Here is a 19332-nt window from a genome sequence, read left to right as displayed (position 1 = left end):
GAAATTTGCTTATAATACTTGGATTGAACCGGTGAATGCATATGATTTTAGTGAGCCTCGATTTTAGTGTTTGAAATCTTCAATTTCAAGGGTTTTTGACCCTTTTGCCCCTAATTAAATAATTAATAACCAATTTGCCCCTCCCCCAGAACTATCCACCATCCTGCCCCCATTTAGTCGATTATGTTGCACTTTTAATCGACTAAATGGGCTAAACTCAGAAATTATGAAACGCGAATTTTAGTCGACTAAAAACTCATCTTAATCGACTAAATTGTTTGCACTTTTAGTCGACTAAACACATTATTTAGTCGACTAAAGATCGCAGATCAGGTTTTTTAAAAACCCCCCATTTCGCAAAGGGGGTTATTTTCAAACCCTAATCGACTAAAAGGCTGCATTCCGTCCCCTCTCTCCAACCAAGTCCGAATCTCAACCCTTGAAGGTGCGATTGAAGCTTCCTTGGTTCACACTTGCGAAATCGACATTTAGGTAACATATTCTGACTTGCATTTGGTTTTAAGTTTAGTTTTTATTTTGGTTTTCTTCATGCATTTGATTTATGTTTGCGGTTTTGTGGATTTAGGTTAGGGGTAGGGTGCTAAGTGTGTTGTGAAGGTGAGGGTTAGGGTTGATGTGGTGCCTTAGGCGTAGGGTTAGGGTTATGTTAGGGTTAGGGTTAGGGTTAGGGTTAGGGTTAGGGTTTACGTTGCTGTTTTGGTTAGGTTGTAGTGTTTAGGGTTAGGAATGGGTTTTTGTGTTTTGTTTTAGGGTGTAGGGTTAGGGTTAGGGTTGAGGGTTAGGGTTTCTGTTTCTGTTTTAGGGTTAGGGATTGGGTTTCTGATTTCTGTTTTATTTCAGGATTAGGTTTTGTTTTTTATATTGAATTTTAAATTTTTTTATATTGTTATTGTTCATTGATTTTTGTTTCCACTTGCATTGTAGGTACAGTTGTTCCCATGGCTGGCTGTAGAAGATCGTCTAGCACTGGAAATGAGAGACGACAAAAGCTACGACAAGACCATCCGTCTTCGTCAAGGCCACAAGAGGAAGACCCCGCTACTGTGGACCTCCCATTCGGATACTTGTTCGAGAATGACCCGGTGGTTCATGAATCTTTTGTCCGTGACTTTGTTAACCGACCGATTTGTGGGGCCAAATCACTTGATACAGCCTTTTTTGAACAAGAAGGTTTTAACATTGTGAGGTGGTTGGAGGAATCACATCTTAGGACCTTGGCTGAACTGTCGTGTTCATACTCTGAGCTGCATGTACGGGCCTTCTACCATAATCTCAGCTACCATCACGGTGAGCTGAGGTCTAGGGTCTGCGGGGTGGACATCATCATGACGGCTCCGGTATGGTTGGAGTTACTGGGGTATGACTTTGATTCTGCGCAGACTGTGGAATATGACGCAGACAGCGGGACCATACTTCCAGGATATACACGCGGTGATGCCGTGCAGGAGCAGAGGAGAGTCCGTGGGCAACACATTGCCTATACGGTGGGGTTGCTTACTGTGGAGTCCCGCATACTACACTATGTCATCACCCAAATTTTGTTTCCGCGAGCGTTCAATCATTCCAGGGTGTTGGAGCATGACATTCCCATCATGTGGGCTATCCGACATGGTACTTCGGTGAACTGGAGGCACTACGTGTGTTGGATGATGTATAAGGCCAAACACAAGGGTGCACTTCCATTTGCTTGTCTTGTTCAGAGGATATTGGAGCATTTTGATGTTCCCATGGGTAATGTGACCTTGAAGAAGACCACAGGGTATAATCATAAGTTTGGAAAACGTCTACTGGAGTAGTGCAAGATGACAAAGAACCCCCAAACAGGAGTGTGGCAGTTCACAGGTGCGGCTGATGTTGAGGTTCCTGATGTTGCTCCAGTTGTAGACATGGTTGACCCCGAGGTGGAGGATGATGATGACGATGATGATGAGGGTGACCAGCAGGAGATAGCTGAGCCTGAGGGTGGGTTTTCATTACGTGATGTCATGAAGGGCATAAACGCCACGCTGAAGAAAATAGGAAAAATGGCGCTGAAACACAAAAAATGGAGGAAGAGTCACGTGCAGAAGGGAAATGAAAGATTTAGACATATACAGGGACGGTTCAAGGGTGTTGAAGATAGGCTTGCTCGTCTAGAGCTTGGACGAGGACAGCAGATTGAGGATGTTGCAGGGCAGGGGGCTGATGTGTCAGATGAGGATGACGAGGAGACGGCATCCGAGGAGGATGAGGATTAGATTTAGGGTTTATGTTTCTATTTTACGTTTCTAGTGTATGTTATAATGTAATTGACTTCGGTCTTCCTATTTTACATTTGTAGCTTATGTAATATTATGGTTATGAAATGAACTATTTGATGTTCCCATCATGTTGTGAACCGTTTACGTAATTATTGTTGTTTTCTTGTTTACCTATTAAATGACAAATATCTTTTACCTTCATGTTTTCAATTTGTGTCTAATCACAGTCCAACGGGTCTAAACTGTCCAATGAAATTCAGAACAGGTGACCTTAACAGAGTTAAAATAAGAACACAAGTTTCGGATACCCTTAATTATTGCATTTTTGCAGTACATGCACATTCGTGGTTTATAACCTGTACAATACTATTTTGTACCTGAAAGTGTGTTCCCCAAGTCATTATATGCGTGTACATTGATATTCGATCGGTTCCGTGCCAAAAAAAATCGTGCAAAACAGAATGGGGTGTCAAAACCAGTTATTTAGTCGAGCAACCCGTACTGGTTTAGTCGACTAAACTGTGTAGTCGACTAAACCAGTACGGGTTGCTCGACTAAATAACTGGTTTTGACACCCCATTCTGTTTTGTACGATTTTTTTGGCACGGAACCGATCGAATATCAATGTACACGCATATAATGACTTGGGGAACACACTTTCAGGTACAAAATAGTATTGTACAGGATTCGTATGCGATTGGGTACGTATTACCCCAAACCGTTTGTTTACGCTCCCCGAAACTTGGTGATTTCATTTTTTGGTAATACTAGTATTAGTTATGAGTTTCAATCTATCAATATGGACCAATGTTAGATAATGGAGTTAGAAATGAAATGTCAAATTACATAATTACTTAAACAGTAACACAAAGTAACATCACAATGTCTTACAAAAAATACATGAACTCTTACAAAAGACCTTAAATACATGCACAACATTGCTTCAGCTAGGATTAATCCTCATAGGACATGTACGTTTATTGTGACCAATTTGCTTGCAGGTGCTGCATCTAGTTTGACTGCTTGTGGGTTGGGACTCAACCCAATCCATTTCATTCTGTATCCTTGAAGACTTCGGTCTTCCTTGTGCACGAACCAAAGATGCATTTGGGATTAATGTTGGACCATCTATTTCTGGGATCAACAACTCATTACCCATTGGAAACCAATGTGCAGCATAGACCTTCTCAATTTGTGTAATTGAGAACACAGGATCGACATAGTCATAGTGGTTCAATTTTTCAACCTTGCACACCGCTAGCACATGACTGCGATGAAATCGTCTAGCTGTGAACCGTCCACATTGACATTTACGATTTAGCAAGTCAACCCTCATAATGTCGCCGGCATCATGCGTAGATTGATTGTAGGCATCCTCAACTTCAAACAACTGCAAGTCTCTATCAAAAACACGGACACGGAGACTGACAGTTAACTGATCATTCTTTTGTAAGAAGTCCTCAACCTTTTTTGCAATTCTCCAGCCTTTGTCCTTTACTTTTTGGATCTTTTCACGCCTCTTCACAAAATACTCAACAAGTCTACTTTGCGTCATCTTGACCAATGTCGTTACTGGCAAATTACGTGCACCCCGTAGGACCACAATTGCATCTATGACACAATCCACATCTTCATCGTCACATATATCATTACCAATGTAGAATATAGCATCCTTACCAACTGTAGACTCTACCCTGGCGATCATCCGTTGAACGCCATGGCTCCCGTGTAGCCCCAATTTTTGGTTAATCCTCCCCTTCAACTCATTGTACGTAGTGCCCCGTTTGATTTTCAACATTTTCGTTTTTCCTTCAAATTGAACACCGTTAGGGCCTTCATAATGCTTTCCATCATAGTAAATCATGGTAACATACATGTTTGGACTTGAGCTCATCTTTCACACGAATTTTGGGGGTAGGAATCAGATTTTAGGGGTTAGGGTTCGGATTTAGGGGAAACAATTGAGAAATAAAGGAAAATGACAATGATTTCACAATTACTATGTCTTAGAGGTGGTGGGATGAAATGGAAGGGTGATTGGAAGGTTCCCAGCTGACAAACAAGAGAAAGAGACCAAGAGAGAAGTTTTGATTTCGAATATTTTGAAAATGAGCCCAAGAGAGGTCTGGATATAGGGTTTTTCGCGATCTTTAGTCGACTAAATAATGTGCTTAGTCGACTAAAAGTGCAAACAATTTAGTCGATTAAAATGAGTTTTTAGTCGACTAAAATTCGCGTTTCATAATTTCTGAGTTTAGCCCATTTAGTCGATTAAAAGTGCAACATAATCGACTAAATGGGGGCAGGATGGTGGATAGTTCTGGGGGAGGGGCAAATTGGTTATTAATTATTTAATTAGGGGCAAAAGGGTCAAAAAACCTCAATTTCAAACTCATTTAATTTACTGTGATCTGTTTAAGTTTTGGTTTGTAAATCACTAATATTTTTTTAAAGGTTTGTTTTACATTTACTCTCCATTAACGTGCCATTACATTCTTGATTCCTTTTTGTCTACTGTGATTAAAATTTCAGATCACATTGCTTTAAAATTAAAATTAGCAATGATAGCTCCTTATGCTTCACAATCCAATGAAATTGCTGAGAGAAAGAACTGGATATTGAATAAAATGATTAATGTTATGTTGTTGACGTCTGGTTTACCACAAGGATTTGTGGGGGAAGTTATTTTAATGGTAAACTATATATTTAATAAAGTACCTTACAAGAAAACTAAGAACATCCCCTATGAAATGTGAAAAGGTAAAAAGTCTCTTTGAATTATCTTAAAGTGTGAGGGTGTTTGGCAAAAGTCATGATTCCAAAACCGAAAAGGGTTAAGATCGGACCAAGACAGTGAGGTATGTGTTCATTGGATATGCACATAATAATGGTGTATATTGATTTTGATGCAAATTGAAACATCGACTCCAGTGACACCAGGTCCACAAGTGCGTATGTGTATACACTTGGTGGGGGTGTTGTGTCTTGAAAATCATCCAAGCAAGCATGTATTACTAGGTCGACCATGAAAGCAAAAAATTATTGCCTCGAATAGAGTTTGTGGGGTAGCCGAGTGGCTGAGTAACTTCCTTGGGGATATTCTGAATTGTCAAAGCCAGTGCCTACAGTGCGCATACACTGTGACAGTCAGTCAGTGATCAGGAGGGCAAGCAATGTTATTTGTGATGGTAAGTCTCGATATATATATATATATATATATATATATATATATATATATATATATATATATATATATATATATATATGGAAAAAATGAAAATTCAGTGATTGGACCGTCTAGTGCACTAAGTTCTCCCGGGAGAACATAGTGCACTGGACCAAATTTTATATCCAGTTACTGTACACTCACTAAATCCTATATATATAGTGAATGTACAGTAACTGGATATAAAATTTGGTCCAGTACACTATGTTCTCCCGGGAGAACTTAGTGCATTGGACGGTCCAATCACTGAATTTTCATTTTTTCCATATATATATACTAGAGACATGATACCGTGAGACAATTACTCTCCAGTGGTATTATTACGAATCTGTTAACTAAAGGTGTAACTAGAGAGTTGATGTATAATTTATCGAAAGGAATGAGTTTAAGGCCATTAATTGTTGATCATTGTGGATACTCTACTTAGAAGAGTAGAGATCCCACGAACTAGGTTCAAAGAGAAAACCAAGCGATGATCGGCGGATAAGCACTGTGTATTTTTTTCAAAAATCATACTCACTCCTAGACAAGGCAGTGCATAAGTAAAGGGTAAGCAAGTAGACTTTTAATGATTTCTAATTCTGATATGTTTAGAAGATGTATGTTGAGATGCATCGCCAGAAATCACCTATGTGGATGTGAAGTGAGGGCCGCTTCTAGGAGAATATCACAAGGTACACCTGTAGAACCAGGGGGTGTCCACGGCAAAAAATGGACACAAACAGAGGACCAACCATGTCCGACGAACAATTGTGTGTTTCCTATTGTCTTGGTTTACACACAAGGTCGACAGTTACAAGGCGTTGAGTCCACCGATTGACCAAGTAAATTCGATAAGCCTCACTAGGGACGGGTACAAGGCACTGCGTCCACCGATCCCGATGCAGTTATTTCTCACTAATCAATTGCACATTGCATTCGAGTCTCACATGCATACGGTCTCGATAGTTGAACTTCTTATTCATGTGGGGATTGTTGGAATTAATTTTAAATTAATTATTTTACGAATAAAAAGTTTGATTTGAAAATACGTGTTATTCCGTCGATGAACGGATGTGTCGTTTCATCAATGAATGGATCAATTGTTTCATCCTTGAATGAGTGTGTCTTTTCAATCGTGACCCTATGCTTTCTATAAATATTAGAGAATTAGAATTTTAAGGAGATATTTTTCTTTGCATTTGCATTCCATTATTCTAGTGAGATTGGCTAGGCATAGGTTGAGTTCGAAGGGGCTATTCTATGTGGAAGTGCCATCACGAGAATATAGGTAATCTGTTCTATCCTGGGAGACAGTTGTTCACGAATCTTAGACACCACACAGAGGGCAATATTGTTTTTAGGACACAGTGTCTACAAGAAAAAATCTTATTAGTGACAAAATTTTATGAAATTTCGTCACAAATTCTTGCGTCGCAAGTAAATTTCGTCACAAATTCCTGAGTCGCAAGTTTATTTGTGACGAAATTTGATTAGTTGTGTCAAAAATTTTCATTTGTGACAAAATTTATGACAAAATTTTTGGTCACAAGTGAACTTTTTTCTTGTAGTTCACATTTGTATATTTTTGTACGGTACCCTTTAACTGTGTATTATTGCATATTTTAATTTCTTGTGTGCATTTTACGGAACTATGAATATTATCAAAATAATTTCTCTAACACATATTATTCCCTCCTAATGATTTTAAAATCATTTTGTTCAACACTCTCTCATTGGAAGGATCCACAAGCTAATGGAGAAAGGTTGGTGTATTAAAATATCCCATCTTCATAGGGAGGGTAATGAGGTGGCTGGCTTCGATGGCTATAGATTCTGATTAGGCTTTACACACCTTAGACAATTTCCCTCCCATTTGTGTGGAGACTGTTAGGAAGGATTTTCAGGGAGTTTGTACCGCCAGAATGATCCATGTGTAGGCGTAGGCCTCTGTTTGTATTGTTTGATTTCCTTTTTAATCCAAAAAATAATAAATATCATTTTATTTTGTTTTCAGTGAACTAGATTGTTACAATCGAACCATCATCAATCTTATAATCGTAATAGATAGCAACTTGATTGATATCATATAGCGATGGATATATAGGAAAAAGAAAGTAATAATTAAGTAGAAGGAATAAATGGAAAGGCCTCATTGCAAAGGAAACAAGGAGCTCAGATAGTGTGTGAACAAAGCATGACGATGAGGGGGTTTGAAATAAATATGCTTTCTTTGTAATCTTTACCTTTAGATCAATTGAATAATGTTAAAAATGAAGTATAGTTAACATCTATGATATTAGCATACGCACTTGGTGCATAATAATTCACTCCCCTTGATTCATTCCGAAACTAACTAATTTTATTTTGTTTGTATATATACTTGTCACTAGGGGTGAAACTGGGCTGGGCCGGGCCGGCCCACAGGGGCCTCAGCCCAGCCCATTAGTGGTCTGGCCTAGCTCGGCCTTTTTACTTGACATGTTGGGCTTGAGCTGGTGTAAAAGTTTGATTACATAATTGGGCCAGAATGTTAATTATTAAGCCTGGCCCATGAGCCTCCAGGTTGGCCCAATTATTCACCTTCATATTTTTTTATCACAGCTACTTCCGTGTTTCCTTGAGTGAAGAGTGAAGACTTAAGATAACTGAAGAGGGACTCTTCTCCAATTGTTAGTGCAGCTCTCTCCCTCACCTCGAATCTTGTGCACGTGCAGCTCCAGTCCTCCAGCCTCCAGGGGAGAGAAGATGAAGATAAGTTTGTGGCTACTCTTGTAGTCATTATGATGTGTTTGTTGTATTCATGTAATTATTTTAATTTATATAGTATGGATTGACTTGTTAGATCTGATGAAATATATGTTATTTAGTTTGAGCATTTTGCTTTTGACAGTGACTTAAATGCAGATTGTGAAGAGTTATTGTTGTGATTCATGGTTCTGTTTGAACGTTAAAATTGTCATTTTTGTTTTAACAATAGAATTTGAGTATTTTGTGGAGTTGATTCATGGTCTGCTTGGAAGTTAAAAATTAATAGGCCAACGGGCTGGGCCGGGCCATTTCTTTTTTTATAAATGGGCCAAGACAGACTAACAGTTAGACTCATACTATGGTATCGGGCCAGGCCAAATTGAAATTTTTTGACATAGACTTGGGTTGTACGGGGCAAAGCTCGACCCAGCCCAGCCCACTTTCACCCCTACTTGTCACGTTCACATAATAATTTTATACACAACACCTCCAAAAATCTAATATTACAGCAACAAGTGATAACTTACTTTGTTTACATACTAAGATGATGGAAAGATATCTTTGCTACTTTTGTTTGAAATTCTCACCTAGAACATAACAATAGAGCTCCTATACATAAAAAGATTAATGAATAAAATAAAAAAAGAGCTCACAATTCAATATCTACCAATAAAAGTTTCAAGTGAGATTTAATTGCCATAAAATAAAAAATTAAGTAGATAATGGTATCGAAAGTAAAATTAATTTACTATCGAGGAAGAAATTCGGTTATAGACATTTCATTGATAGAGAATAGTGTGGGATCGTTGATAGATTGACTGGAACATGATTCATCTGCAGATGATTTTGGACCCATTTTATTGTGAAACAAAAATGCAGGTTCTTGTGGAGTTGGCAATTCAATAAATTCAGTGCTAAGATATGAAACAATTGTTGCCATTCCAGGTCTAGCATCAGGGTCCTGTTGAACACTTAATAAACCAATTTGAATGCACTTAATGACTTCAATTTCAGAAATTTTTTCCTTAATATTGGGGTCCAATATACTTAGCGGTGTTTGATGCTTCCACTCTCTCCAAACCTGTTACAATTTGGAAGATAAAATAACAAAATCATTATATACAATTATGTTTGAATCAACCCAATGTACATTGGATATATGGCATACAAGCATTAATGCAAGGAAACAAATTGTTAGATTATTATACTCACATAACTCAAGAGACCACCAGCAACATGGAGCGATTCAGATGAACCTAGATTCTTTTTTCCAGCAATAATCTCTAAAACCATGACTCCAAAGCTAAAAACATCTGATTTCTCTGAAAATTGCCCAAGCATTGCGTATTCTGGAGACATATAACCACTATAAAATAAAAGAAAAAAATCAATAAATTTTGTTAAAACATACCTTATGAATAGGAGAGAAAGAAGAAGAAGTGGATGAACAATATCAAAACTTACTACGTTCCGATAATTTTATTTGTACTTGCATGGTCTTCATTTATTTCAACAATTCTAGCCAAACCGAAATCAGAGATTTTTGGAATCATATTGCCATCTAATAGAACATTACTAGGTTTTAGGTCACGATGGATAACTTTGAGTCGAGAATGTTCATGTAAATAATGAATTCCTCGAGCAATTCCTTGTATAATATTATAACGTTCAAGCCAGCTTAACAACTTTTTCCTCTGAGAATCTACAAAAAAATTTAGGTGAAAAATGTAAGAGTTAAACAAGTTTTGTAATCAATAAATTGAATTGAATCAAGTTCTTATAAAAGCACATATACATAATGCAAGAATCGAAATATTAATTAATTGAAGAGGTTAAGGTGAAAAGTGTCAAACCAAATAAAAAGTAGTCAAGGCTGTTGTTGGGCACATATTCGTAAATAAGCATTTTCTCTCGTTCATCAACACAAAAGCCAATGAATTCCACTATATTTCTATGTTGAAGCTTCGCTATCAATAAAGCTTCATTCTTGAACTCATTAACACCCTGCTTAGAACTTCTTGAGAGTCTCTTTACAGCTATTTGTCGTCCATCAAGAAGAATGCCCTAAAAGTATAAATTTTTATTTAAGTGAAAAATAAGAATATAAACACAAATTTGATCACATTTTCTAACCTTGTAAACTTCTCCAAATCCACCTTTGCCAATCTTATTCTCTTCTGAAAAGTTGTTGGTTGCTGCTTCAATCACAGCCAAATCGAATTGCAACTGCTCCAGAGTGGCACTTTCATGACCAACTAGATCAAACATGATTCAATTGTTAAACTATGTTTTCACACTTCTTGGAGCTTAAGAAGCATAGGTTTAAAAAAAATTGTAATACATACAGTTTTCTCTAAGAATAGTCTCATGCCTCTTTCTTGCTTTTCTCTTTAGCACATACCAGCCAAACAAGAAGAAGAACATTGAAACAAATGTGGCCACAACAATGAATATAATTGTTCGCGACCGGCCCTTTATTTTTTCTGCACAAAACAATCAACACACATCTTACATTGAGTAGTATAATTTATGGCAAGTCGTGAAATGTTGATAACAACATGAATAATCAAACAACAGCAATTTGCTTAACCATTCTAAATTTTATGGTGGAATGAAGAAGAACATCAATTTGCTCGATCATTATAAATTTTAACAATATCTTCTATTTATAAATTAATGAAAACATATACAAAAATAAACAATTATAACTAAAAGATGTAGTGAAGTTGACAAACTTTCTATATAGACAAAACTTATTAATGACAAATTTACTAAAGATATATTCTGATTAGGAGCAAATGAATCATAATTTAATGTCGCCATGTCATAATCTTTCTTGCTCAAACCAATTTGATTTTTTTAATTATGAAATTAAATATATTGATATACTATATGCAATTATGCATGCAAGGTGTACTGGTGGGTCGTTAAAGTTGATATATTTGTCCAATTGACACGTCAAAAGTAACCAACGTTGACTTGTAGATTCCTAGCTATTCATGTCAGGATTGCTAATTGGACTCTCTAGAAAGCACATTATAATCCACGGGGTTGAGTTAAGTGGTAAGGTATTTGGATTCGCTTAAGCAAAAATTTGACTTCAAGACTTTGTGTATGCAGAAAATTATCGCTGAAAGACTCACCTGTCAATGCTAGGTAATCTACCCGGGTCGGACTGGACATAGTAGGGGCGTAACCCAGAAACTAGTGGAGCAATAATAAAAAAAAAAAAAAAAGCACATTATATGAAATTTAGAAGAGATGAAAAAGAATGTGCGTGCTTTATTTATCTCAAAGTATTAATTTAATTGTTAAATAAAATAAAATAATATCAATTCTTTAAAAATAAATTAATATTAAAGCTTTTTTTTAATATATAAAAAGAAAATCTTATTATTTAAAATCTAATTCATGGCGTAAACTTAATTTTTCTAACTAGTAATTTTCCTGTTTTAAATAAAATCATTGATGGATACTTTAAAAAAATGGATTTTTGTCTTATTTAAGGTGTGTATGACAACCTTCACATAATCAGCTTTTCTTCATTTTTTATTTCTGGGAACAGAAATATATAGAAATAATGTTTTGACAAAATCGATATATATTTTTTGTTCCCGATAATAAGCTGATTCAATTTCTGTACTGGAAAATAGAAAAAAGAATTATTTTTTTTTTGCATTTTTGTTCTCGGGCACAAAATAAAAAATATTGTCTCTCTTAATCACTCTCTGCCACTACCATCATCACCACCACCACCGCCGTCATCAATCATCACCACCATTGTTGCAGCCACTGCCGTCACCACCACTACCATTCCACCACTATGCCGCCACCATTACCACCATCACGCAATCGGCACTACCACCACAACTACCACCACCTCCATGCAACCATTACCACCTCTGCCACCACCATCGCTACCAATACAACCATCGTTGCAGCCACTTCCATCACCAATACCACCGCAGTCGCCACCATTACCACTACCACGCCACCACCACCATTGGCATTACTACCATCACCACGCCACTGCCGCCACTACCATTACCATGTCACCGCCACCACAACCACTACACCACCACCGGCATTACTATCATCACCACGCAACTGCCGCCACTACCATTACCATGCCACCGCCACCACAACCATTATACCACCACAATCGCCACCATTATAATGACCTTCACCGGTAATTTTTATTATAGATATTTTAATTTGAGGATTTAGATGTCAAATATGTGTTTAGAATGTGATTTTATATAGTTTGACACTTTTCGCGAAAATCTCGTGAATAGTGATTTCTACCGGGTATTTTGTATTGCTATTTAAGCAACCAGTAGAGTCCAGAAAAGAATAAATGATGTGATAAGTATATGGAAGTCCAATATATGCCAACTAAATCATTTTAGACCAAAAATGATAAGTTAGAAGTTTACAGTTTTGCGTGCACAGTTAGTGATTCACAGTGCATTTTGTCAAAAACAGTGTAGAAATCCAACTGTGAATTGTTTATACTGTTCCTTAGGGAATAAAAGTAAATGTAAATGAGCTCAGAAAAATAAAATTATATCCATAGCTTTGAGTTAATACCGGGTCAAGTTAAGTGAGATTAAATGTGAGAAACTACCATATTATTTCCTAAGAAATTAAGTAACTAAGTGATGTGTCATTTGCCACTATTCATCAAACTCTCAACCTCTCTTCTCTCTCTTCAAGGCCGCAGCAGCCATAGTTCGGGGGGCTAGGGTTTGTTTTCTTTCTCCTCTCATTCTCACTCAATAATTCACCAAAATATCAAGTGTCTTCCATGAAATTTTAAGTAGAAAACCTAGTGAATCCAACCATCTACTCCATTTTCCTTGAAATTTTTTTTGTTGAGAGATATTTCCTCCCCTAATTTTGTGACCGTATTCATCAAGAGGAGAAATTTAGAGTTTTTGATTAAGCTTTGCTTGGAGGTTGTTCATTGGATCTTCTAGGAATTGTTTGTGGTAAGGAATCTCTTCTCCATGAGTTTAATTTTTGGATTTGAAGCTTTGAATTTTAAGAGCATTTGGGTGGAAAAAATGTTGGATTTGAATTTGCGTTGGATTATTGATGAATATGATGTAGTAATGAGAGGTGAACATGTATATGAATGTAAAGTTTGGAAAATTCCATTGAATACTTCCACCCTTGTTCGATTTACATTCGTTACGTTGTCCGATTTTAGACTTCGTTGGACTGACACTTGTTGTCATATTCGGATGGTCACAAGCCACTGCTTAAGGTCACTAAGAAAAGATTAATACTTAGAAAAAGAATTATGATTGATAAGAAATAAGGGATGTAAAGCTATATATCATGTGAAATGAAATAAAGAAAATGAAAAAGTTAGCTTGTATTTTTGTAAGCTAATGTAAGATTATAAGTTAAGTCTTCCGCTCATGCATATTTTAGTATCATATGTATGTTAATTGAACCGGCTCGCGAAGGGGATATTACAACCATTACCACCATCATCTCTGCAGCCACTACCATCCCCATCACCACCATGCCATTACCACCAGTACCACCACCACCACTACCGCCGCAACCACCACAGCCACCATTACAACCACCATCGCCACTAGTACCACCACCACCACTACCGCCGCAACCACCATCGCCACCATTACAACCACTATCACCACGCCGCCACCATTGCTACAGCCACCACCACCACTACCATCACTACGCCACCGCCACCACCACCATCGCCATCATTACTGCCACCATTATCACCACTATCTCCGCAGCCACTACCGTCACCACCACCACCACTATTGTTGCAATCATTGTCGTCACCACTACCGTCACTATGCCACTGCCACCATCGCCACCATTACCACCACCATCTCCGCAGCCACCACCGCCGCAGCCACTGCCGTCACCACTATCACCACCATGCTACCGCCACCGCCACCGCCACCATCGCCATCGCCACCGCCACTATTGTCACCACCATCTTCGCAGCCACTATCGTTACCACCACCACCATGTCATCACCACCACTGCTATCGCCGCAGCCACTGTCGTCACCACTACCATCACATGCCACCGCCACGTCACCACCAGCACATCATATGAAAAGGAAAGTGATGATCCGAAATAATTTTACGCTTAATAGGAATATTTTTTATTCTATTATTTGTTGTGTTATCAAACACAATTTTCATTCTCCAAATAAAAATAGAATATGTTATCGAACATATTTTTTTTCTCAGAAATTATTCCAAGGCACAAAAATAAAAAAGAATTATTTCTTTTCAACACAATGTCAGGTAACAGAATAGTTGCCATGCACATCCTTAATGAAAAAAGAGAATTTTTTGATGTATTGATTCAAAATTCAAATAATATTGTAAATTGCGCATTCAAATCGAGGATGAAAAAAAAATGTTGTTTATGTATCGATAAGTCTCACATGGGTGAAATACGTGACTTAGATGCATATATACTATATGCGACTTGCAACACCACCACATAGTTGATGCATCTTCAGCCATGCATAAATCTTACCTTTTCCCACACATAACTTAAATATATACATCCCCTCATACGTATATTAAAATATTATTTTATTAAAATATTTTAATTTTAAATCAATCCAATAAAAAGTTGCCCTTTATGCATCAGCATGGTGATAAGCAATGAAGCACCGACATCTGATTTTTTTAAAAATGCGGGTTGGAAATATTTCAAACACCGACATGTTTCAAACTTGCAATTAATATTTGAGAGAGGATATTTTTACTATCAAAATTTTTTACTGCTAACTTACTATCTATCTATCTAATCACCATTGAATCAAAGAGAGAGAATGCTACAAAGTTTTTGAAAAAAAGAGAAAATATTGATCCAATGATAATTAGATAAGTAGTAAATTGGTAGTAAAAAATTTTGGTGATAAGAATATCTCTCCTCTTAATATTTTGGGATATATAAAATTGGTTAAATTTTTGGAACCGTAGCTAGCTGCTTCTTGTGCATGAGGTGTTGTCGGAGAATGAAAAGAAGAAAGGGGAAGCTCTTATTGGTTCAGTGGCGATGGAGATCTCGTCACAGATTTGAGGTTGGAGAAGAAAAAAGAATTGATGGAGGAGATAAAAGAAAATTCACATGACTCCCTAGAGGCCCACAATCCTCTTCACTCTAGTCTACTCACAGGTAGGGGTGTAAATGGGCTGGGCTTTGGCCTGGCCTGCTGGCCTATTAAAGAATTTATTTGTAGGTCAAATCCGTCCTATTTTTAAAAATAAGAAAGCCTGACATGGCCTACAGGCCTTGTAGGCCTACCACTGTAGATACTAAGCAAAGAAAATAATTGTATAGAGCAAAGAAAGTTTCATTCATAAATGCCCTAGTACTTCTCATAAGAAAAAAATAACAAACAAGAAAGAATCAACATAATACCCCAGCTTTAGAATGTATATCATAGAGGAATAGAGTCAAAGAAATGGGGAAAGTAAGAAAAATACAATTATTGAGTGCTGAAATAAAGTCCACAAGAGAATGTCATTCATCTAAAAATTAGGGTTGGTATTGGTACTTTGCCATGCCACATAAAATAAATATTATTTTATTATTTTATTTTTAATAAATTAAATAGGCCAGCCTATAAGGCTTTGGGTCAGGCTTGACAAAATTGGCCTACGACCTATTTGTTAAAAAAGTTTTCTTAAAAGCCTAAGCCTACTCTACTTTTCTAAAAGGTCAGGCCAAGCCAAACTTAATGTAGACCCGGCTGTAGGCTGGGCTGGACCAGCCTGACCCATTTACACCCCTACTCAGAGATAGGGGTGTTCGCGGTCTGGATTGGATCGGTTTTGGAAGCAAAAATCATCCGATCCAATCCCTTCGGTTTGATCATATAATCATCCATTCGGTTTTGATTTTTTTTCAAATCCGATCCGATCCAATCCAATTTTTTTCGGTTTGGATTGGATCAGTTATGGAAGCAAAAATCATCCGATTCAATCCCTTCGGTTTGATCATATAATCATCCATTCGGTTTTGATTTTTTTTCAAATCCGATCCGATCCAATCCAATTTTTTTCGGTTTGGATTGGATCGATTATCGGTTTTTTGAAAATCCTAAAATTTATTTCATGATTATTGTGCAAATAACATCTTTTGTATATATTGGCTTTGATAAAAAAAAAATTTGAAATATGAAAGCATTAGTAAACTATAATATAATTTTTTTAATTTTGGCAATGAGATATGAAGCTCTATAAAGATAAAATTTTGTGGATGAGATATGACTAGATTTTTTCTTGGGTTTAGTTGATGGGATAAGGGGTCTTGGGTTTAGAAATTTTTAGGCTATGATTAGGGAAATACCCAAGTAGGTAGAGAAAAATTAATATATTTGATCGGTTTGGATTGGATCGGTTTTCATCAACCGATCCAATCCAATTAAAATTTGCGGTTTTTAATCGGTTTTCGATTTTTCGGTTTTCAGTTTATTCGGTTATCGATTTTTCGGTTCAGTTACCGCGGTTTGAATCGGTTTGGATCGGTTGACGAACACCCCTGCTCAGAGGTACACTTTACCAGGATGCTATGCCCAATGCGTGTTAGAAGAATCACATGGATAACACGTATCTTGTTCCAACCAATCAAGAAGCAGCTATTGGATTTTCGCCCAACCGATAACACGTATCTTGTTTCTAGCCTTGATTCCCAATCAAATATTGGGCCAGACCTTGACAAGATATTTCTCCATGGGTCAGCAAATGTAACGGGCCCAAATTTCCAAGAAACAAAAGATAAAGCAAGAGGCCACTATACTTGGCTGAAAGGAATGAAAACTATATTATTCAAGATATTTACTGGTTATATAATTTTCCACGAGGTGTTATACGAATTAAATATAAATTATATTATATATATTAAAAATATTATTTAATATCAAAATATGTTTTAATATGTTAAAATTTAATAATTTTTAAAAAGGTTTTATAAGAATTATGTGGTAAGAAAAGTGATTATGTAATGTTATAGAAATTCGTTTTGCGTACCTTAGTTTCTTTTGCTTCAAAAAGTGCGGACTCCACAAAATATTACATGTGTAAAAAATAATTTTGTGTTACGGTCACATAATAGATACAAACCCTTTTTGAAATTAATGTGTCACGTGTGGTGTCGGTGTAATGCAACACACGTGATAAAGCCTTGAAAAAGCAAAATATTGCTATAGTAAGGAATTTACCTGTGCGTCTTGACTGAGAAGAACTACTACCTGGCGTGGGTGGCTGAGCTTGGTCACCGCCCATGTAAAATTGGAGCAATTCAAACCTGAGATTGCAGCTAGGATACAGAACTCTTCCGCCTACGCTTCCCAAACGAGACCATGGAATTGATGTTCCAATCACATCTCCCAGACACCCTCCGCAATCAGCACTTGACAAATCCGGTGTACATTGAGCAAGACTATAAAGCGTTTGTAAGCCATTCAATTTTACTGATTTTGTCAGGAATCTCTGAACACTGTCCCCCGTCTCGTTAGCCAGTGTAGCTAACATATTTGATAATATTGAAGTGAAATAGTCTTGCTCTGGTATGGGACTGAAGGCACTGGTGATATTCAATTGAGAAAATTGAGGACTTTTATCTATTTGGGAGAAGAAATTGCGAGATGAATAGCGAAGCAAGCATTGGCTGTACCAAATTATAGCTTCTTGGAACAAATGGCACTCTGAGAATATTCGATTCGAAGCGTTTAATACGCAATGTCCACATAGGCTAAAGGGCATGTCACCTCGGCACATGAAGAGGCCATACACAGTCTCGGCCGCCACAGTAGTCTTATGGAAAAACTCCTTGCCACCGGTGGCGTTGGAAGATAAGTAACGGAGAAGGATCCTGAGGTCTGCTTGGAAATCGTTGTCGGTAGTTTTGTTACTCGAGCAATTGTGGGAAAGATAAATAGGATGTTCTGTGAATCTTGAATCTGCTTCGAAAGTATTTGTTGCAGGAATGAACGCTGGAGCATCAGTTGTTGAAGTGAGATAAAAAGGGTACAATTCATACCTAATATTACAGCTTGGATATAAAACTCTCCCTCCCTGCTTTCCTTCACAGCACCATGGAAGGTCTCCTATAACTCCACTGAGACAGGTTATGCAATCGTGAGGTGACAGGTCCGGGGTGCACTGAGCTAGACAGTAAAGAGATTGAAATTCAGTGATTGATGCTTTCTTTGTGGCATACTTCTTACCTATAGGATGATTGGCTGCTTCATCTGCAGTTTCATTCATCGTGGAAAACAATAAACGCATGAAACTTTCCTGGCTGGAGACATTGGCGGTGTTCAACAGGCCAACTCTAGGCCTAGTGTCCACGGTGGAGAAAAAAGAGCGGTTGGAAAACCGAACCATGCACTCATCGTACCAAATCACAGCTTTTTTGGACAAGGAGCAATCCGAGGATAGTCGCTCGTTTGCATTCACGATGCATTGTTGACAAAGCTGAGAGGGGACGTCACCCCTGCACAAGAACAGTGCATAGACTGATTCAGATGAGTTATTGACCGTCACCGTGTTATTATAGAATTGGGTGTCACCCTTGGCGTTAGATGACAAGGAAGAGAGGAGTGTCCTGAGCTCGAATTGAAAGGCGCTATCGGTGGTTGTTCCGTTAGTAGTGCAACTTTGGTATATATAAACAGGGCTATCCTGTGCCCCACTAGTTGAAAAACTGAGGAACGTAACAAGGATAAAGATGAAGGGAATCTTATGGAGAGACATGGATGTGTTACTTTTTGGAAGCTTTACCATGGCTGCCAATGTTGCAGTTTAGGGTTGGTGAACATTATTTAATGGCAGAGGGATAGATGCAAGCAAGTCAAGTCAATGATGAGATAAGTCAAGCAAGAATAATTGCACAGACGGATGGACGGCTAAGCTTGTGGAGCAAAACATAGGATTGATGACCAAAAGTTCCCTCAAAACGTGGTGGGTGTTTAGGTTGGCCCCATTCTGGGCAGAAAAATGATCATTTGATGGTGAATCTTGAATTATTGTCAAATGTAACTGTTACGAAAATTTAATATAATTAAATGAGAATATCACTTCAAAATATTAATCCTAA

General features: G+C 37.5%; 1 protein-coding gene across 2 annotated transcripts; it reads right to left on the bottom strand.

Moving 5' to 3' along the window:
* Positions 1-8718: 8718 nt before the first annotated feature.
* Positions 8719-19052, bottom strand: LOC133314250 (cysteine-rich receptor-like protein kinase 10). Of its 2 annotated transcripts, XM_061515687.1 has the most exons (8): positions 17453-17564; positions 11361-11421; positions 10563-10700; positions 10351-10472; positions 10071-10281; positions 9682-9919; positions 9430-9583; positions 8729-9298 (listed from the first exon to the last, which is right to left on the bottom strand). In XM_061515687.1, exons 2-8 carry the CDS (start codon positions 11398-11400, stop codon positions 8966-8968), a joined length of 1236 nt encoding a protein of 411 aa, XP_061371671.1. In that variant the 5' UTR covers positions 11401-11421; positions 17453-17564; the 3' UTR covers positions 8729-8965. The 2 variants fall into 2 exon arrangements, with proteins under 2 accessions (XP_061371670.1, XP_061371671.1); XM_061515686.1 differs by lacking the exon at positions 11361-11421 and having other exon boundaries at positions 8719-9298; positions 17453-19052.
* Between the last annotated feature and the right edge of the window lie 280 nt (positions 19053-19332).

This window comes from Gastrolobium bilobum, unplaced genomic scaffold (genome assembly GCF_033153095.1).
Source record: "Gastrolobium bilobum isolate Gb01-03AN ecotype WA unplaced genomic scaffold, APGP_CSIRO_Gbil_v1 utg14708, whole genome shotgun sequence".
In the NCBI taxonomy this organism is placed as follows: domain Eukaryota; kingdom Viridiplantae; phylum Streptophyta; class Magnoliopsida; order Fabales; family Fabaceae; genus Gastrolobium; species Gastrolobium bilobum.
Note: the sequence above shows the minus strand (reverse complement) of the source record. Positions and strands in the feature narration are given on the sequence as shown.

Coding starts and splice junctions, on each gene's coding strand:
- LOC133314250 (XM_061515686.1), bottom strand. CDS start 19,019: ATGGTAAAGCTTCCAAAAAGTAACACATCCATGTCTCTCCATAAGATT. Junction 10,473..10,562: donor GACTATTCTTAGAGAAAACT/GTATGTATTACA, acceptor TGTTTGATCTAG/TTGGTCATGAAAGTGCCACT. Junction 9,920..10,070: donor CCTTGACTACTTTTTATTTG/GTTTGACACTTT, acceptor ATTTTTTTGTAG/ATTCTCAGAGGAAAAAGTTG.